At 34.4% G+C, this 19,254-nt stretch overlaps 1 protein-coding gene across 2 annotated transcripts in view; it reads right to left on the bottom strand.

The window, feature by feature from the left end:
• The window catches only part of LNX2 (ligand of numb-protein X 2), an 87,465-nt gene that overhangs the window by 55,194 nt on the left and 13,017 nt on the right, over positions 1-19,254 (bottom strand). The window contains exon 2 of one of the 2 annotated variants that reach the window (XM_051986533.1): positions 2,491-2,604. The exons of the other annotated variant lie outside the window; for it this stretch is intronic. Coding sequence (XP_051842493.1) covers positions 2,491-2,505 — 15 coding nt within the window. The 5' untranslated portion in view covers positions 2,506-2,604. The remainder of the gene's footprint in view (positions 1-2,490; positions 2,605-19,254) is intronic. 2 annotated transcript variants of the gene reach the window in all.

The raw sequence follows: 19,254 nt of genomic DNA, 5'->3' as shown, positions 1-19,254 counted from the left end.
CACAAAAAGGGTTGCCACAAACATTTTTGCACATGTGGGTCCCATTCCCTCCTTTAAAATCTTTTTGGGATATAAGCCCAGTATAAACACTGCTGGATCAAACAGTAAGACCAGTTTTATAACCCTTTGGGTATAGTTTCTTGGGAAACCATAGTTTCTTGGGAATTTGGTATGGCACTGAATAAGGAGATTAATTTAGATAATATTGTCATTTTTATTATATCCACTAGGCCTGCCCATAAGCACTTGATATTTTTCCAATTTGGAAAAATATCAAGTGCTTATGGGCAGGCCTAGTGGATATAATAGATATAATAGTAGCCTAGTGGATATAATAGATCTGACTTTGTGTGGAAAGTGTTTTGTAGTTGTGTTCATATAGTTCTTGACTTTGCCTTGGCAGATAAGATTCCCAAATATTTTATACTATCGACAGTTATTTTAAAATGGAATTTCTCTTTGTATCTCTTGCTGTTCTGTTAAGGACCATGCCCATGTGAAGAGGCAGGTCAATTCTCCGAGAGCCTCCATAGCTGTGAATCATAAACTTGAAGGAGTTGCAAATTAGCCTTTACTAACACAGATGTTTCTTGTGGATTAGGAATGTTAAGTTGGGAAGCAAGAGGGAAGAGGAGAGAATTCAGGCCTCACAATAACCTATCAGTCTCCTTGTATCATCACCACCCTCTCACATGAAAAGATCCATTCTACAGGTCTGAGTTAGACCTCCAGCAGCCACTGGCAGGTGGGTCCCATATCGCAACATATGGCACCTGACCGTGGATACAAGAATCATAAGAAACATAAGAAACAGCAGCGCCTGAGAGCTGTTCGCGAGTAGGATCCTCCCAGAGTTCCTTTGGTAACCCGCAGGGAAGGAAAGAGAGAAGAGATCCAGTAAGACTTTTTTAGTCGGGGTAATTAAATGGGCCAACATATCAAAGGGCTGAACCAGGAGACTGATGAGACTTAAATGCCTGTTCTGACTATAGTCCTCTTCTCTATTTGAAAGTTTACCTCCATGACATCTCACAAGATTCAACACTTGCTATAGTGCTATTTGCACTCCCTAGCATGCAGACTCAGATGTCTTTGCATGTGGACTTAGATAACAGCTAATGCACAAACTTACTGACCATGCTATGGGGGGAAAAATAATTGTGTTTCCATAAAACAAAAAAATGGGGAATTGTTAAGGACCATACCTAGGTGGTGAAGGGACAGGTCAATTCTCTGAGAGCCTCCACAGCTGTGGATCATAACACTTGAAGGAGTTGCAAAGCAGCCTTTGACGTCTTACGGATTGGGAATGAAATAAATTGGAGGGACGAAGAGAGAGGTCAGACAATGCAGCTGTCTCTTTTTCCTTGTATTATCATCCTCTCACATGAAAAGATCCATTCTACAGGTCTGAGTTAGATCTCCAGCAGCCACTGGCAGGTGGCTCCCATATCACAACACTGCTGGATTTTGTTGGTAATATATAAAAATATTAATGATTTATGTGGATTTATTTTGTATCTGGCAACTCTGCTGAAGTTGTGAATTGTTTCTAGTAGTTTTTTAGTTGATTTTCTAGGGTTCTCTAAGCATACCATCATATCATCTACAAAGAGATAATTTGGTTTCCTCATTACCTATTCTAATTTCTTTAATCTCTTTTTCTTCTCTTACTGCCAAAGCTAATATTTCTAACACAATATTGAACAGTAATGGTAATACTCAGCAACCGTGTTTCACCCCTGATCTTACTGGGAATGGCTGAACCTAAATCCCAATATGCTACTCTCATGTCATATATAACTGCTTTTATTTCAATCATGCAAACTAGCATTAATCTATACAAAAGGAACAAAGAATAGTAAAGTTTGGCAATATAAAATATAGTATGAAAATAAAATATTTTTAGTCACATTTCATGTACAGAGCACTAATAAAAAACTGAAAATATGCTCAATCACACTATAAGTCTACTGATGCTCATGTGTATTAGAGCAAGGCTTCTTAAATTATTTCCTCTTGTGATCCTTTTTTATTTGATCAATTTTTTTATGAGATTCTGCAGATATAGGTACATAAAACTGGTATACAAACCAAACATTTGCTGATGATAAATCATAATTGTGTGATACCTACATTTAGTTACAAGACCCCATGTGGGATTGCAAAACATAGTTTAAGAAACTGGGCATTAGAGAAATTATCCTTTATACCAAACATCAAAGAATCATACATTGCTTTTTTCTGCTCCACTAGGCTGCCCCCATTTTTTGCTTGCTGCCAAAATTTCTATAGTTCCTAAAAGATAAGCAAAGTCTTCTTTCAAAACAAAATCCTAAAGGAAATAGGCAAAGAATGTGTCTCTACTACAAGTATTATTACACATACAAGGGTTGTATTTTGAGGTTTCAAAAAATACTTCTGTCACTTCATATTCCACTTTCTTGGGATAGCAGTTTTGATGAAAAAATACATTACCAACTCCATTACCTTGTTTGCAGTCATTTATTCTGACAAGTGATCATTCTTCTTATAACCTCTGGCAGAGAACTTGGATTTGAAGTGTTCATAGCCAAGGCACTGTGTTGTCACAAGTAACTGTCCCTGGAAATATGACAGACAGAAGGAGGCCTAATTAAATGCCTGTTTTGTGTCAGTATTCAGCTTAGTGTTTTATGTTCTTTCCTTTAAAATTATTATGATCATTGAACAATTATTTTTTCTTGTTCTGCTTATTAGTAATTATTTCATATAAGTTTCTGTTTTTCTGAATTCCTCATATTTAGCATGTTATTGGACATTTTGGAATAGATATCCCAAAGACATCTTAAACTCAACATGTCCAAAACTGAAGCCTATTTTCCCCTGAAACTTTCTTCTTTTCTGGACTTCTCATAACTTTTAAGGTTACCAACATTCTTCTACTTTAGGAATCAATCTCTTAACTCTTATACTTCCCCCTGCCTTATATCCAATTTACTGCCAAGGTCCATTGATTTTACCTTTATAACATTTCTCACATATGTTCCCTTTTCTAACTATGCTATCACTTATGTATAGGATCTCTTTACTTTACCCCTAGGCTATTCAAAGTCAATTGATTGATCTCCCTGACAAATTAATTCTCTCCCTGTTTCCAGTCAATCTTCCCCTACTCAATAAACTCCAGTGGTTCTCCATATCCTCCAGAATCAAGTCTAAAATTATCTGTTAGATATTGAAATCCCTTCCTAACCTGCAGCTGCCCCTTTTTCTAGTATTCTTATTCCTTATTTATCTTTACATACTCTTGAGATCCAGTGATAATGACCTCCTATCCGTTCCTTCCACAAACACTCCATTCTCTTGACTTCATAAATTTTCGCCAGCTGGAATTCTCTCCCTTTTCATCCCCCTTACTTGTTTCCTAACTTTCTGCTTCCCTTCTAATCAATGTTTGCAGCCAGTGTTTCTGATAAAGGCCTTATTTCTAAAATAAAGAGAACTAAATCAAATTTATAAAAATACAAGTCATTCCCCAATTGATAAATGCTCAAAGGATATGATCAGATAGATCAGATGAAGAAATTAAAGCCATTTCTAGTCATATGAAAAAAATGCTCTAAATCACTATTGATTAGAGAAATACAAATTAAAACTCTGAGGTACTACTTTAAACCTATCAGATTAGCTAAGAGGACAGGAAAAATAATGATAAATATTGGAGGAGATGTGGGAAAGTTGGGATACTGATGCGCTATTGGTAGAGTTGAAAACAGATCCAACACTTCTAGAGAGCAATGTAGAACTATGTTCAAAGAGTTATAAAATTGTGCATATCCTTTATCTAACAGTGTATTGTCTGTCACTATAAGGTCTGTATCTCAAAGAGATCGTAAAAGGAGGAAAAATGTTTGTGGCAGTTCTTTTTGTCATGGCAAGAAATTGGAAATTGAAAAGATGCCCATTAATTGGGGAATGGCTGAACAAGTTATACTAATGAATGTGATACAATATTATTGTTCTATAAAAAATGATGAGTAGACCGATTTCAGACAAGCCTGGAAAAACTCCCATGATCTTGATCTAATGCTAAATGAGCAGAACCAGAACACTGTACAAAATAATAGCAAGATCATGTGATGGTAAACTATATGACAGATTTAGCTCTTCTCAGTAATGAGGCAATCCAAGACAATTCTAATAGATTTGGGATGAAAAATGGCATTCACATCCAAAGGAAAAGCATACTATTTTCACCTTTTTGTTTGTTTACTTTTTCTCTCTTTTGTGACTTTTTCCCTTTTGCTCTGATTCTTCTTTCAGAACATGACTAATATGGAAATGTTTTAAATGATTGTAAATGCATAACCTATATAAGATTGTTTGCTGGCTTGGGAAAGGAAGTAAGGGAGAGACAAAAAATAATGTTGAAAACTATCTTTACATGTAATTGGAAAAGTAAAATACTACTGAGGGGGAAAAATGCTAGTGCCTTCCCTCTATTGATTCTCTCTACTTTATATCTGTTATTTATCTTGTTTGAATATAGTTATTTCCATGTTGTCTGCCCATTATACTGTGAGCTCCTTCAAGTGCAGGGACTGTTTGCCTCAATCACTCTAAAATATTTGCCAAGAAAACTCCAAATGGGGTCATGTCATGACTTAAAACGACCAAACAATAATTAAAAAAGTATAAGTAAGTTCATGTACTCTCAAGGGAATAGAGAGATATAGGTCATAGGAGGAGAGTAGAATAAGGCACTGGAAAATCCAAAGTAGTAGAGGAAGAACCAATATTTATGTATATATGTTAGAAGAAGATGAAATGGAAATAAGACTTTGGGCAAGATATCAAACACACTGAAAAAGGTAAGTGAATGGAAATCTATATGTAGCTAAGAGCTACCAAAAATCTGGGATGACTGATAAATTTGATTTGAAAGAACCTTAAAGAAGAAAAGATTGCTGAGTAGATGAAGAATTTGGAGTAAAAATGGTGGGCAATTCCATTAAAACCAGTTGAGTATGAAAAATGAAAGAGTAACCAACATTAAATGAGTGCCAGAAAAAATGTCAAGAAGGAACAAGATTTCAGTAATTATCCGAAGAAAGTAAGAGAAAGAAAAGTTTAAGCTGAAAATAATTTTATTAATTACTAAAAAGGTGTTTCAGAACACACAGTCAAAAGGATAGCTAGATCCTTGAGGTGCATAGGAAGAAGGGAGGAATTCTGGAGTTCCATCAGCAGCCAAGAATTCATCACTGTGACAAGGAGAGTGGAAGAATGATTATTAATGAGAAAGAAGTCTAGGCAAAGTTGCTAAACCACCCTGTGTGTGGAAGGGAATAACGTACAGTAAGGGTGAAATGGAAGATTGGGATCAAGTTGTGAAGGCCTTTAAAATGCCCAAGTTTGTATTTAACCCTAGAATGAAAAGAAACCCCTGAGATTTAGAAATGATGTGATTACATTGGCACTTAAGGAAAGTTCTTGCAGTTGTAAGAAGGATGAATCAGAGAGGAAAGAATTGAGTAAGAGAGACGAATTAGGAGATAATTATGTAATAGTCCAAGTCTGAAGTGAAGTGAGGAGGGCATGAGTTAAGGTTATCAGTTATATGAGTAAAGACAAGGAAAAGTATACAGAAAATGCTATGGAGGTAGAAAAAACAAGATGTGGTGGCTAACAGGGTAGATGGAAGAGTAGGAATGAATCGCTATGGATAATACTGAGTTTGAGAAACAAGGGTCAGGCAGAAACTGAGACCAGGTCCCCTGCCTCAATATAAACCCAGCCCTCTTTCCACCAGCCTGTAGCCTAGCATGTTTTATTCTGACAAATTTCCCACAGCAAACTGTTCTTCACTTGTGGACCTCCAGCTGATGCATTTCCACTCTATCCCTTAACAGTTTTATCCTAGTGTTTGGAAATATGGTTTAACAAGAGAAAGGGCTATAGGAATAAATATAAAAATAAAGGAATTAAGCTTGTAAATTCACAGGGGCAAAGAAAAGGGCAGTATTTTGCTATTTTCCTTCTGCAGCTTCTGCTTGGTTTCAACACCAGGTTCCTTTTGTGTATATTCTTCCCCCATTAGATTGTAAATTCATAGAGGGCAGGGACTAGATATACATCTATCTATCTATATATTTATATAGATATAGATATAGATATAGATATATGCGCTGGCTGGCACATAGCAGGTGCTTAATAATTTTTTTTAATTGAATTGGACTTTGTGTCAATACTGGAGCACTTGTCTTAGATCGTGTGGGTAATCTGTTACAGGAATAATCTGGAGTTGGCTACAAGTAGCAGTTGTGAGGATTCTCTGATTTCACAAGAATGGTAATTTGTGGAGCCAAGATAGTCTCTCCCATTACTGCAAACATATTAGCACTTCACTTGGTATTTCTGTGCTTACTAAATCAAATATAAACTGGCATAAACATGCAATCATTATTTGATCAAATAAAGTATGCTTAATTTTGGTCACAAAAACATCAAAAAAAAAAAAAAATACCTTTCTTACCCATAAATGGCAACCACACAAATAATTTCTATAAAGGATATGCCCTAAACACCCCCTGAAACTAACTTTATTTTACAGGTTGAAAAGGATGACATATTTAATCACACTTTTATCACGAGTCTAGCATGGAATAAAATTTATTTCTATTTAATTATATTTTTGTGCTTATCATGCAAGAATATCTTTAATTCAAAGCCTTTCAATAAATTAGGGGCATTTAGGCCTCCCCACAAGAAACCTATACAACCTCCTAAAAGATTATTTTTGTGAGAACTGTTCTTATACCAACATTTTTAAATAAATAGCTCCATGTTTATATTATATGTTTGTTTGTCATAAAACAAAAACAATGCAATAGATAAGACACAAAGTAGAATTTTATCTACAGACTTCTGGAATCCATTTGATGGGCATATATAGCAGAAAGGAAATATTGCTAATAAATCATCTAACCTAAGGAGATACTAAAAGGACATTTGTGGAGTTCGTAGATTTAACTATTTAATTTTGCCAAAATTTTCCTGACACATCTGGAAATACACAACAAAAACAAAATTCTGATATAATTTTTAATGTCAAATCCAATTCTGCCTCAGCAGGAAGCTGCTATTTTGTGATCAAACCTGAACAATAAAATAAATGAAACACAACAATCCATAGGTTTTATGGCAATTACACTGTTAGTAATTAAGGTTTTAGCACTTCATTACCTTAACTATACATAAGATATAAGAAACTGGGATGACTATTTTCGAAGCTAGTCAGTTAAATCAATAATTATGATAATTTCATTTAAAATGTTCATTTTCTTCCAGTTTCAACTTAATGTGTATAAAACAATTCCAGAACACTAATAGAGCAGGGTTCCGATTACTTTCATTCTTGGCTTTATTCCAACCCATAACAGTCTCCAAGAGTAAAGAAGAGCAGCTTATTATTAGCCTTAACATTACCGCCGACCTTTAGCTAGAATCATTTCTCAAGTGCAATACTACTGATCAACTGTCTTTTGTTATCTACAAACAAATCTTGTTTGACTTTCAGCTCTAATATGTTAAATAAAATCAAAATATAATAAAACATGGTTCATTATTTTACAAAACTAAATATGCCACACATAAAATACCATATCTTACAGAGTAGAATTTTTTTTTAAATTTTTGAAATTATTTAATAGGCATTGTACTTGGATTCAAATACTAACTCTTCAACATGCTGTTTATATGAACTTGGGCAAATTTACTTTCCTCATCTATAAAATAAGCATAATGCTGACAATGACAATATTTGTCCTACTTACCTGACAAAATTACTGTGAAAGAAGTACTTTGGACAACATCAAGTATGTCATACAAAATGAGTTACCATTAAAATGCAGAAGATATCCTACAATTAACCTACAAAGCAGTTGTATCTTGAAATCAATATAAAAATTATGAAGATGATGAGTAATAAATTCAACTTTAAGAATCATTAAAAGTACCTATTATGTACAAGGCAGTTAAAGATTTTATTTTCAAACATAAGTTTTACAGGAATCAGAACTTGTTTCAAAACAGAATACTAATTTTGAATAGTTTTATATTACCCTATAGTTTGTCATGAATTCAATATAACATAAAAACAAACTAACCCATGCCTATCCAATGAATATAAGATATTTTATCCTTTTCCCTGCCAAAAGTTAAGATAAATAAGAGCCTCAAAACATTTAAGACAACACTATTCTATGATTCAAAAACTGAAATTGAAGGCTGCTGAACAGATAAGATATTTTCAGGTGCCTCTGTTCATAAAGACAATTACATAATAGGTAGAAACAAATAAATATTGTCAATCCACAACAGTAAGGAACAATACTACTGCAATTCAAATATTTACCTATAAAGATGTGGTGCAGTATTCTTATAGGACAACAAAGTACTATAGTAATAGTAGTTATTGCAACTCCATCCCACCTTGTCTGAGCAAACAAAGATCATAAAAGTATTGTATACATTGTTCCTTCAAATGTCAGGATTACAGATTTGGAGCTGAAAGGGACTTCGAGGTTATAGAAATCCAATGCTTTCTTTTTACAAATGAATAAAGTAGATGTCAGGGAAATGAGGTGAGTTTCCCCAAGGTCACATGCTCAGAATCCAGGTCCACACTACAACACTGGGGGTCGGAGATGTTACTTCACTTCTCTGAAGTCTCCTTGCACCCTCCAGCCTCTTATCAGAAACTGGACTTTACAACCTGTATAGATATTAAGGAATTGTGATCACTCAGTCTTGTCATGGAATTAGCTGGTAAGTAGAAAGAGCCCTCACCCTGGAATCAAAAGACCAGAATTCAATTCTCAGCTTTGCCATTTAACAGGTAAATTCTTTAACTTCTCTGGGCCCTCCCTAAATTTCTCCACCTGGAAAACAAAGGAATTATACAAGATGGATCAAAGGTACTTTTCATATTTTAATCTATGTTCCTGTAACCTCTCTCATTCTGGCCCAGGCCATTCCCATTCTAGAATGCACCACCTCTATCTCTCTCTCTTGCCTGTTAAAATCTATCTTCCTTTGAGGACTCAAGCCAATCAGCCAAATATCTCCTTCAAATTTTATTAATTTGGCATAATAACATCAAACAAATTAAATGATGCAGGGTACTGGGGCCTATGCCTAAAGTTGTTTTGGACTCTTTGTGCTATTTGGGCTACTGGCTTGAACACTTCCTTTATTAGATTTTGGCTATATCTGTCATATTTTTCCTTCCCAAAAGCAAAACGCCTAATGTTTAAAGCAAGAATAATTAATCTAGCATAATTCTATGTCACAACATACAAACTCCTATATAATTTTTTGGGACACTTGGCAAAATAATTAATATCACTCAAATAAAAACTGGACAAAATAAGTACAATTCAAATTTGCTCTTACTAACCACATTCTCTTTTAAAATTAAATGTATGAAACACATAAATGCTTAGTGGAAAATGAAATAACATTCCCAACATATAAAAGGACAAAAAGTTATAACTCTGTTTCAAACCAATTCAATTCGAAATTCTACTTTGGAATTAAAAGCAAAAGAGGAAAAAAGGGTTAACTGGGGCTAAACCATAACGAATTGAATAAAAAAATTATGTACATATCCAGTTATGCTGTAGACATGGCTATGCAGTGTAACAAAAGAAAATTAAGCATTTTGAAAGAACAAGTTCTAGCCTGGAAGAAGAGGTATTTGAAAAGGGAAAGGAAAGCCATAACATAAAACTTTGAAATACTAAACATTATCTAAATAAACTATCAACATATTCTCCAATAAAGAATTAACATGCTTTATTCTTTCTATGAAGGTTAATGGGTGGAAAGTTTCAATGTAGTATGTTAGCACTATTATATAACTCCATAAAAAGAGCACATATTATGGTACCTTGAAATGGTAATAATCTGATACTTATACACAGTCCAAAAACCTGACCTTTTGAAAACTTTGAAAAATAACAATTACTACTCACTTCCAAAAATTCCCAAGTTTTTACACTGAACGTAAGAATATAAATCATAAAGCATTACTTCCTCCATCCCAAACTTTTCAATTTTGCTAGAAATTAGAGCAGTTCAACAATCTAGGAATAATAAAGACCAATGAAAACTCCTCAATCCGACCAACTCCACTAATCTTCAATCTGCCTTCTTTCTATTAGCAGAAGAAATCTCAGAACAGAGAAGTCCTCAAAATCAGGAAGATATGGTTATAAGTTTTGCCTCTGACACATTGCTGTCACCATGGAAAAATCACTTAACTTCTCAGTGCGGTAGTCAAATTTCAAAGACTATAAATTGCAAAGTTATAGACCTGTATTTGGTGATTTGTTTTCTCTATCAATGAAATCACAGGCCCAGTCCCTCTCTCTGTCCTTACAGGACTCTCATGAAAACATACACCCTTAGATTCACATGACAATAAGTTCAAATGATCAAGAATTTAAGGCAGGAAAGGACCTTAGTAAGGTAGTTTACTAGCCTCTTATTTTATAGGTGAGGAAAACCAAGGTTCTGAAACATAACTTACATAGTCTAGATCACAGAAAAAGCACAAGAGGTTCTTTAATTTTAAATCTAGCAATATTTCCAGTGCATATATGATACCCTTCTGACCCCCCTTCACCCTCTTCTTCATTTACACTTTGTTTATCTCTTTTGGTAGCTCTTGGTAATAGCACAATTTGTTTAGCTTTACCCAGGCAATGGGCATCTACTTTGTTTTCAAACTTAAGAACTGTTAAGAGGTCACTTGAACTTGTCTTTTTGAGTTGCGATATTTTCCCTAAACACTGGACCCAGAGCAAGCAAGGAAGCCCTGAATATGTCAATAATTAAATTCCCCAAGACCCCAACCCGGACATAATTTGTTGTTTGCACCCCAAACTGTGTCGAGAGGCAAATGGGTTTCAGCTGGGTCTGTCACAGGTTGATATGATATTGTGTAACTGGGGTCCCTTGGAGATGAGTATACCCTCCTATCTGGTTCCCAAGGGAAAAGAAAGTAGCTTATGCCATAGCCTTGCTTTGCCCCTTCTTGTTTTCTCCTCCTCCTTTAGTAGTAGACTCAATTATGCAAACTTCTGTAAGGCCTGTGAACTCTTTGGGTTCCACATACATGTTAATTTCTCTTATAATAAAACTGATATTCATCTAAATCTCCTGACATTTCAATTGCCTGTAGACAGTTTCCAGCTCTGCTACCACAAAAAGGGCTGACAATGTTATTATGTAAATAGGTATCTTTCTTTTTTACAAATGATTTCTTTGGATTGTGTATCTAGTAATGAAATTTCTGGGTCAAAGGTTTTGGATTTTTTGGGGTTTTGCATAATTCCAAACTGTTTTCCAAAATAGTTGAAGCAATTCACCACCCCACCAAAAATGTACAATTGTGTATTTTTCCTATACCTTGAACACCAACTAATCCCATCTTTTGCCATTTTCTCCCATCTGCAGTAAAATATAAAATGAATTTTTTTTTTAAATTGAGACACCAACAACAGAACAATGTACTATATATGTGCTCTGACCAGAAAATGCAGAAACTTGCTTCAATTTCTGATTATTACTTCACAAATTTCAATTTTGACCTTTACAGAATTTTTACTTTTCTACTGGAGTAATTCATACATGTCAAATAGATGTCACTTTTGTCCATTCAACGAAGTTAATGGTAAAAACTAAATGCTAATAGACCAACAAATCAAACGTGGCAAAAACAATTGCTTTGTGATAAAATTTCATTTTGACATGTGTAAGTGCTTTACAATCTATATTTCATAACTTTTTCTCATAAATTTATAATGGATAGGAGGATCAGCTCTTAGAATTTTATTATTTGTAAGTAAATCATTTTTATAATAGATATACTTCTAGTGAAAATAAAGTTTTAATTAATTTAACATCCAGTTATAATTTATCAAGACTATATAAAATAATAAAGATGCATAAAAACATTTCACAAATGCTATCAGAAAAAAGGATTCACTAAAACTGAACAGATATTTAACATAGTTAACATAAATCAGTAACAAATCAGTCAAGTTTAGGATTTACATTTTTATTCCAAATAGTTTATTTAGATTTGAAAATCCTCTAAGTATTTCAATTAAGTTAATTTATGATGCAAATGAACATTTTAAATATGCTGTTTGAATGTCACTTTTTTGAAAAACCTGAATTAGAGCTGATTGATTTTCTATTAGAACGGCTGATTTTCTTTTAAAAAATATATTGCGTGCTCATTTAATTATTTAGATTAATGTGTATATACAGTAGCTGCCAAACATGAGGTATGGCAAATGTCAAGTAATTCTCAGGGCAGAATATTATCTTGTGAAAACTCCAAAACTCCAAAAAGAAAAAAAAAGCTGTTAATAATTCAGAATGAAATAAGCAATTAAAATAGAATTATCCTTTTCTACAGATACTAGAGAACTATATTCTATCCTCTGATTTAGTAAATGTATATTTGGAGCTCATAATCCTGTCATAATGTTATTATAGTCTCAATAATAACAAGGCATAATAGCATTTGCTCATAAGAACCTAATCCAGGGTAGGACAGATATTTATATTTCTCAACTTTTCTGAGCATTTTTGTGAAAATTAGTTTTGAAATGAAATAAAAATTTAATTTATATCTACCAATTATAAAAGATCCATAAATAGTTATTTCTAAAGGACCAAACATGCTAATATATAGTACAAAAAGTTCGTGTATAATACTATTCAAGATAAAAACTGTATATTACTTCTAAACCATGGCAAAATATTCTGCCTAAGTGTAATGATACATGGAAAAAGTATGTCATAATTTTATATATTAATAAAATATATACATTCTGATATGACAACATAACAAATAGTTTATAAGAAGTTTAGCAAAATAATGTCATGGATAATTTAAGTTATAAACAAGATCAATACCAAAAAGTACAAACTTCAGTAGAAAAGAATTGTTATATAGTGACTCAAGTATAAGGAGAAAACTAATTATGGTTTAAGTTCAGTAAAAGCTTGATAGGTGAGAAAAATGGAAAATGTATGTATGAAAGGCATTTAGATTAAGGGATAGAAAAGATAAATTCTTCTATAGAGAAAAATATTCTAAACTACACTCAAAAGATTAATGGAAAAAGATGCGAATATAATATTGATAGGTTTATATTCATTTGACAGAAAAAGACAAATGTAACATTCTATGGAGAAAAAAAAATGAGCATTTATTTTAATGTGCCATCATCCAGCACAGTTATTATTAGCAAAGTGGTACATGCTTCCTTTTTTTGGACTGAATTTAATTCTCATTTAGAACTACTATCTACAATGTTTTAAAATAAAAATATTATATTTATGTAAAGCTATCAATTATAAGCCTTTATTATTGATTAAACTAAAGAGCTTCCTATTTTATTTTAAACTAAAATTTTATTACTTAGAGGTCAAACATAACATTAAAATGTTCTGCACCTTAAAATGAGATTTTCTGCTTATAAACAAGATCAATACCAAAAAGTACAAAGATTGAGAAGTAAAAGAACATGAACTGTATTGAAGTGACTATTTTCTGGAACATGGCTCCCTGTCTCTACTCTATTCCATATTTTATAATGCTGTCAAACTAATCTTGCTTATGCATAATAAGCTCTGTTATTTCTTTGCTCAAAAATCTTCAATGATTTCCTACCAAGTAAAATTAAAACACCACTGTCTGACATTCAAGACCCTCTACAATAGGATAATAGCTTAATCTGTTTCATATTATTCCTGTTCCATGGATGTCACATTCAAGAAAATCAGGTCTTTATCATTCTACAATTTCCAACCATGATGCTCAGTTTCATACTGTTTCTAATGCCTTTAAGGTCCTGTCTTTGTCAACTGACAAACTCTTCTTTTTCATCTTTTACAAATTTTTCATTTTCATCTTTTAAAGTCCAACTCAAATGACACTTGCTCTACGAGAACTTCCCCGATTCCTCCCAGTTACTTACCTTTCCTCCTTTCCAAAATTCACAAAGCAATGTGGGATTGTACTACTCGCTGTATAATATGTTATTATTAAGCCTTTCCTACCCTCTCTTAATTCTAGGGCAGTATTTGTGTTATTTATTTCCTCTTTGCCTATATACATATACATACATACATACATATATATTTGTTTGCATGTTGTCGTCCCCTATTAGACTATAAGCTGCTTGAAGGAAAGGACTCTCTTTAGCCTTTTTTTTTTTTTTTTTTGGTAGCCCTTATCACAGTGCCTGGCTTGTAACAAATGATAATTACACATATTCTATAGTTAGTTGTGTATCATACCTAAGAAGTTTCATAAGGATGTTATAAGAAGTAGTATTAGGAAGTACTCATTTAAACCTTAAGAACTAAGGTTAAAGAATAGAAGCAATAATAAAAGACAATTAACAAACGCTTATTAAGCATCTCTGGTGTGCCAGGTGCCATGCTAGGAGATGAAGTCACAAAAGCCAAAAATGAAAATTGCAGCCCTTAAGGAAGATACATTCTGTGGAACTAAGGAAGACCAATTCGGCATTTACACATAAATTGAGTTAGATAAATACATACACACACACACACACACACACACACACACACACACACACACACGTAAATATTAAGAAATAATGGGGAGAGAGGAATCAGAGAAGCACTAAAAACTAGTGGAATCAGGAAAAGCTTCATGTAGAAAGTGGCACTTGAACCTTTAAGTAGGTTAAGATTTCCAAGAAGAAGAAAAAGGGAATGAGCACATTAGAGGAACGAGGACAGCCTGTGCCAAAGCACAGGGCCAAATGCCATGTGTGAGGGTTAACAAGTAGAAAGTGGAATGCAGAGTAAGACTTGAAAAGTAGGCTTGCAGCCAGAATCTAAAGGGCTTTAAATGTCAGGAGTTTGTGTTCAGATGCTAGACAATAAGGAATCACTAAATCTTAATGAGTTAATGAGAGACAGTCATTCCTATTTGTATTTTAGGACTATCACTGAAGGACAGTAGGCCATAGTCTAGATAAAAGGTGACAATGGTCTGAACTACAGTAGTGACTGTGTGACCACAAAAAAAGACAGATTTAAGAGACGTTGGGGTAGGAGTGTTCATAAGAGTTGGCAAGTTACAGAATATAGAGAGAGACTGAGAATGATTTTGAGGTTACAGGATCAACGATTTAGGCTAGAAAGGCCCTAAAAGGGCATGTGGCTTAATACCTCACTTTACAGATGAGGAAACAAGCTATGGTTCAAAGAGGGCAGAGGTGACTTTCCCAAAGTTACATGAAAAAAAAAGGCAATAGAACAAGGATTTCAGTCTCCACACCCATCACTCTTGCTACCGCTCCATAAGCTTTGTAGCTAAGAGAACACCAGCACCCTCCACAGAATGATATAGTCTGAAAGGGGCAGACTTGGGAGGGGAGGTAATGAATTGTTTTAAACAAGTTGAGTCTGAAATGCCTCTGAGGTTCCACTTTGAAATATCCAAGAAACTAGTGATGTCAGGGTACAGCTCAGCAAAGAAAACAAGGCAAATGTGGTTCCTGTCTCTAAGAGTGTTTCCAGGCTGACCATGTGATCAAAAATCAATGTGATAAATGCCCCAAAAGGCAATACAACCTAAATTGCTGGAGTTGGGATAGGCAGAACAATCTTCCTGCATTGGTCAGACCATATCTGTTTTTAATTCTAGATATGCCTTTCAGGACAAGCACTGACAAAATGGAGTTTCTTTACAAGAGTGAACTAGAACATTTAAGGAATGACTGAGGGAATGAAAATGTCTAACTTGAAGAATAGAAGATTAAGGGAAAAGTAGGGAAGACAAAAGAATTGTCTTCAAATATCTAAAGAGTAGAGACAGAGAAAGGCAGATTTCAGCTCTGTGTCAAAGAGAACTCAGTAATTAAAACTGTCTGAATACGGAATGATGGAAACTATCACATGACTATTTGAGGATGTTGAAGTTGATACTACAAGGCCACTTGTTAAGGATGAAGTAAAAGGATTATCATCCCTTTCTGGATCTAGGAGTCTCTTAGTCTATTTTCCAATAGCACTTGAATTTTTAAAAAGGATAGAAGCAATTCTCCAAGCAAAATATCCTTTGTTACCAGAACAAGTAACCTAATAAGAAAGGATTCTTAATGGCTTGACTCTATTTTGATCCAAAAGACCAAGAGCAAGGACCAAGCATGACTGGTCTGACAGTGTATCATTTGGACTTTCCCTGAATTTTCGTGCGCTACAGTCTTCAAAATGCTTTCACAAAACTCAAATGGAATTTTGTTTAATTATTAAAATCAATTTGGGTGAATATGCAACAGAATAATACCTCAATTTATAAAGTGTCCATAACCCTCTAACAATCTAATACAAAATATAAATTTGTGTCTGGTTTGGGGCACACATATTTATAAAGCAATAGGATCCAACCTGCCGCCGCTAAAGGCTCCATAATGGGTTGCTGACTACTCTAAAACCCATGTCCTTCTAGACCAAAGCTAGATATCAAGATACACCTTATAGCTTTTCATTGCAATAACATTGCTCTACAAGGACATTTGCTACTATCTTGTAAATCAGTGCCTAGGGAGTTCTGGCCCCACCTGTCCTTCCTTGTCAGTAGCTCTGGGTGATATATAAACAGCTTTGGATATAATTGGCTCTATCCCTACCACAGAAGAAGCCTTTTTCAATGCAATCTGACCTTAAGAGTAACTCTAGTAAAATAGTATTGTAAAAGAAATTATTATATAATAAAATTTTGTCCTAATAATGTAGAAATCTAACTGCAAGAGAAGTGATAGAGATAGATAGAAGATCTAGATAGACAGATAGAAGATTCTAGATAAATAAGTGATAGAAGTGATAAATGAGATGCACATGTTTGGAAGTAGCCAAAGTGGTCATTTTGCTGAACTATGCTCATTTTGTTAAGTGAGATATCACTTTTTTCCTTTTAATTGTTTAAAGTGAGAGGCAGGGGGAAAATGCTAAAAGATTATGAATAGAGATTTTAAAAAAACATTTATTTAAATTATGTTCGTAAAGGAATGACTATGAATAGGATTATCTATTACAAAGATTTGTAGAAGGGTATAATGTAGAATTTCAAATTCCTAGAATTGAAAAAGTAGAGAAAAAAAAGCTAAACATTGGGAAAAGGGGAAAAGAGGATGAATAAGATGGAAATAGGGAACAAATTTCATTGGGTATTGGTAGGATTATCAAAAGGTTGATAAGGTCTTCATTTTATAGATTTAATTTAAAACTGGATAATCTAATCAGGTTCTAGGGAACTAAATCACACAAATGAAATCCACACAAGAGACCGATTTATAATTTATTAATTTGCAACTGATAAACTGTCAATTCCTATTCAATTGCACTACTTTGGATTTTATTATGTGCCCAGAGAGGACCTTTTTAGGTAAGATCCAATCAGTCTAGGTACTTACACCTTTATAAGACTCATCTCATCCTTAAGACTTCTTTGAAAGCAGGGAAGGAGGGAAGTATTACTTCCAAAATCTCTATTTAAGGACCTCCCCCACCCAAGTCAGCCATATCTTAACTTCCCACATAGACCGACCCCTCTGCCCCCCAACCCACTTTTCAGCTTTCTTTTTTGTGTATAAACACAATGTGGCTGGCACAATCATTGGTATCAACATGCATAAAAACCTCACATTTTCAAAAAGGGCAATTTGAAGGTTTTCTAACCTAGGCAAAGGTAGCTGGCTAGTTTTTCATATTACATATGCACTGTGCTAGTTTGGAACAGTGTCCCAGTTTGCTGTATGAAATACTCTCTCTAAATAGTCTCTCTGCAAGTATCCCAACAATGGTATCTTGTCAAATTACTTTCAATGACAAGAAATACTCAATTGGCTCTATTTTCTCTGGATTCCAAACCAACTCCAACCCTTCTGTTTGTAGTTATCATTACAATTTCACTAAATAGTATCAAAAATAATTATGATTCCTTCAATAGAATGTCTGTTATTTAACCAGCCAAGGACCTAATAAGAAGAATACTAAAAGTTAATGTTTATATACATAGCCTAATGGCATTACACCCTCTAAAACCTTTTCAGGTTTACTTTGAAGTGATATGACATAGAGGTGATTCTGGATTCTTGAAAGCCTATGCCAACAGAGTACAAGTGTTATCAAGTTCTTGCAACACGGATAAGGCTTCAAAGTACATCCCGGACAAAAACCACGTTTTTCCGAGATATACCTAGCTAAGCATTCTCCACTTCTCAATTTTTGTAAAGACAATTCCTAAAGTTTTAAAAACAACAATTCTTAAAGTCTTAAGAACAATAATCAGTGCAAATGATGGGGTTCTAGTGGCAGAGAGCTGTGGGAATTCCCTTTTGGGCAGATCTTTCGTGAAAGAATTCACGAACCTGAAATATTATACTGGCAAAAAAGGAAGTTTATTGGCTCTGCAGAGGTCAGCTTTGATAGGAGACTGACTTCCTCAGTGGCAGAGAAATAACAAAAGGTTTTTTGCTGAAAAGAGAATGTCTTCTATGCCAAAGAGGCAAAGCATGCTACTTTGGACATTCTGCAAAGAAATGAATAAAGAGAAACCTATCTTATGAGCAGATCTTGTTTGGGAGTGGGGGAAAAAGGGGAGGGGGATGCTGGGGGCAGTTTAAGCTGATCACACTAGGATTTCCCAATAGAAATTATTTTGAAGGGTTTTTCAGCCAGAATTTGAATGGGGATCCAACTATCAATGGGGTGATTTGTCTTAGAAATGGCCAATCAGGAGAATATGCTCTCTCTCATAGACTCTCTGGAGTCTGGAAGACCAGGAATCTCCCTTCCTTTACAGATCAAAAGGGGACACAATTTCAGAGTGATAATTTTACAGATTAAGGGGAACAGAGTGTTCATTCCCCCATCACAATGACCAACCATGTCTCCAGAACCTAAGAGGAAGCCTGTGGTAACAAGCTAATCCAGAGAGGTGATGGACTGATGGACATGAGTATGTATTACCTGTGAACATACTTTCGTGTGCTTTTGTTTTGCTTGAGTGTGCTAATTTCTACAAAGGTACCCTCCCCAACCCCCCACCCCTCCGGCCCGGTTAATGGGAAGATAGAGGCAGGAGGAGGAGGAGGAGAGAAGAGAAAGGGAAAAAGTTTTGCAACTTGGTTTAAAAGAAATCGAGAG

The sequence above is a fragment of the Antechinus flavipes genome, chromosome 3, assembly GCF_016432865.1.
Source record: "Antechinus flavipes isolate AdamAnt ecotype Samford, QLD, Australia chromosome 3, AdamAnt_v2, whole genome shotgun sequence".
Taxonomy (NCBI): domain Eukaryota; kingdom Metazoa; phylum Chordata; class Mammalia; order Dasyuromorphia; family Dasyuridae; genus Antechinus; species Antechinus flavipes.
This window is presented reverse-complemented; position numbering and strand designations above follow the sequence as displayed.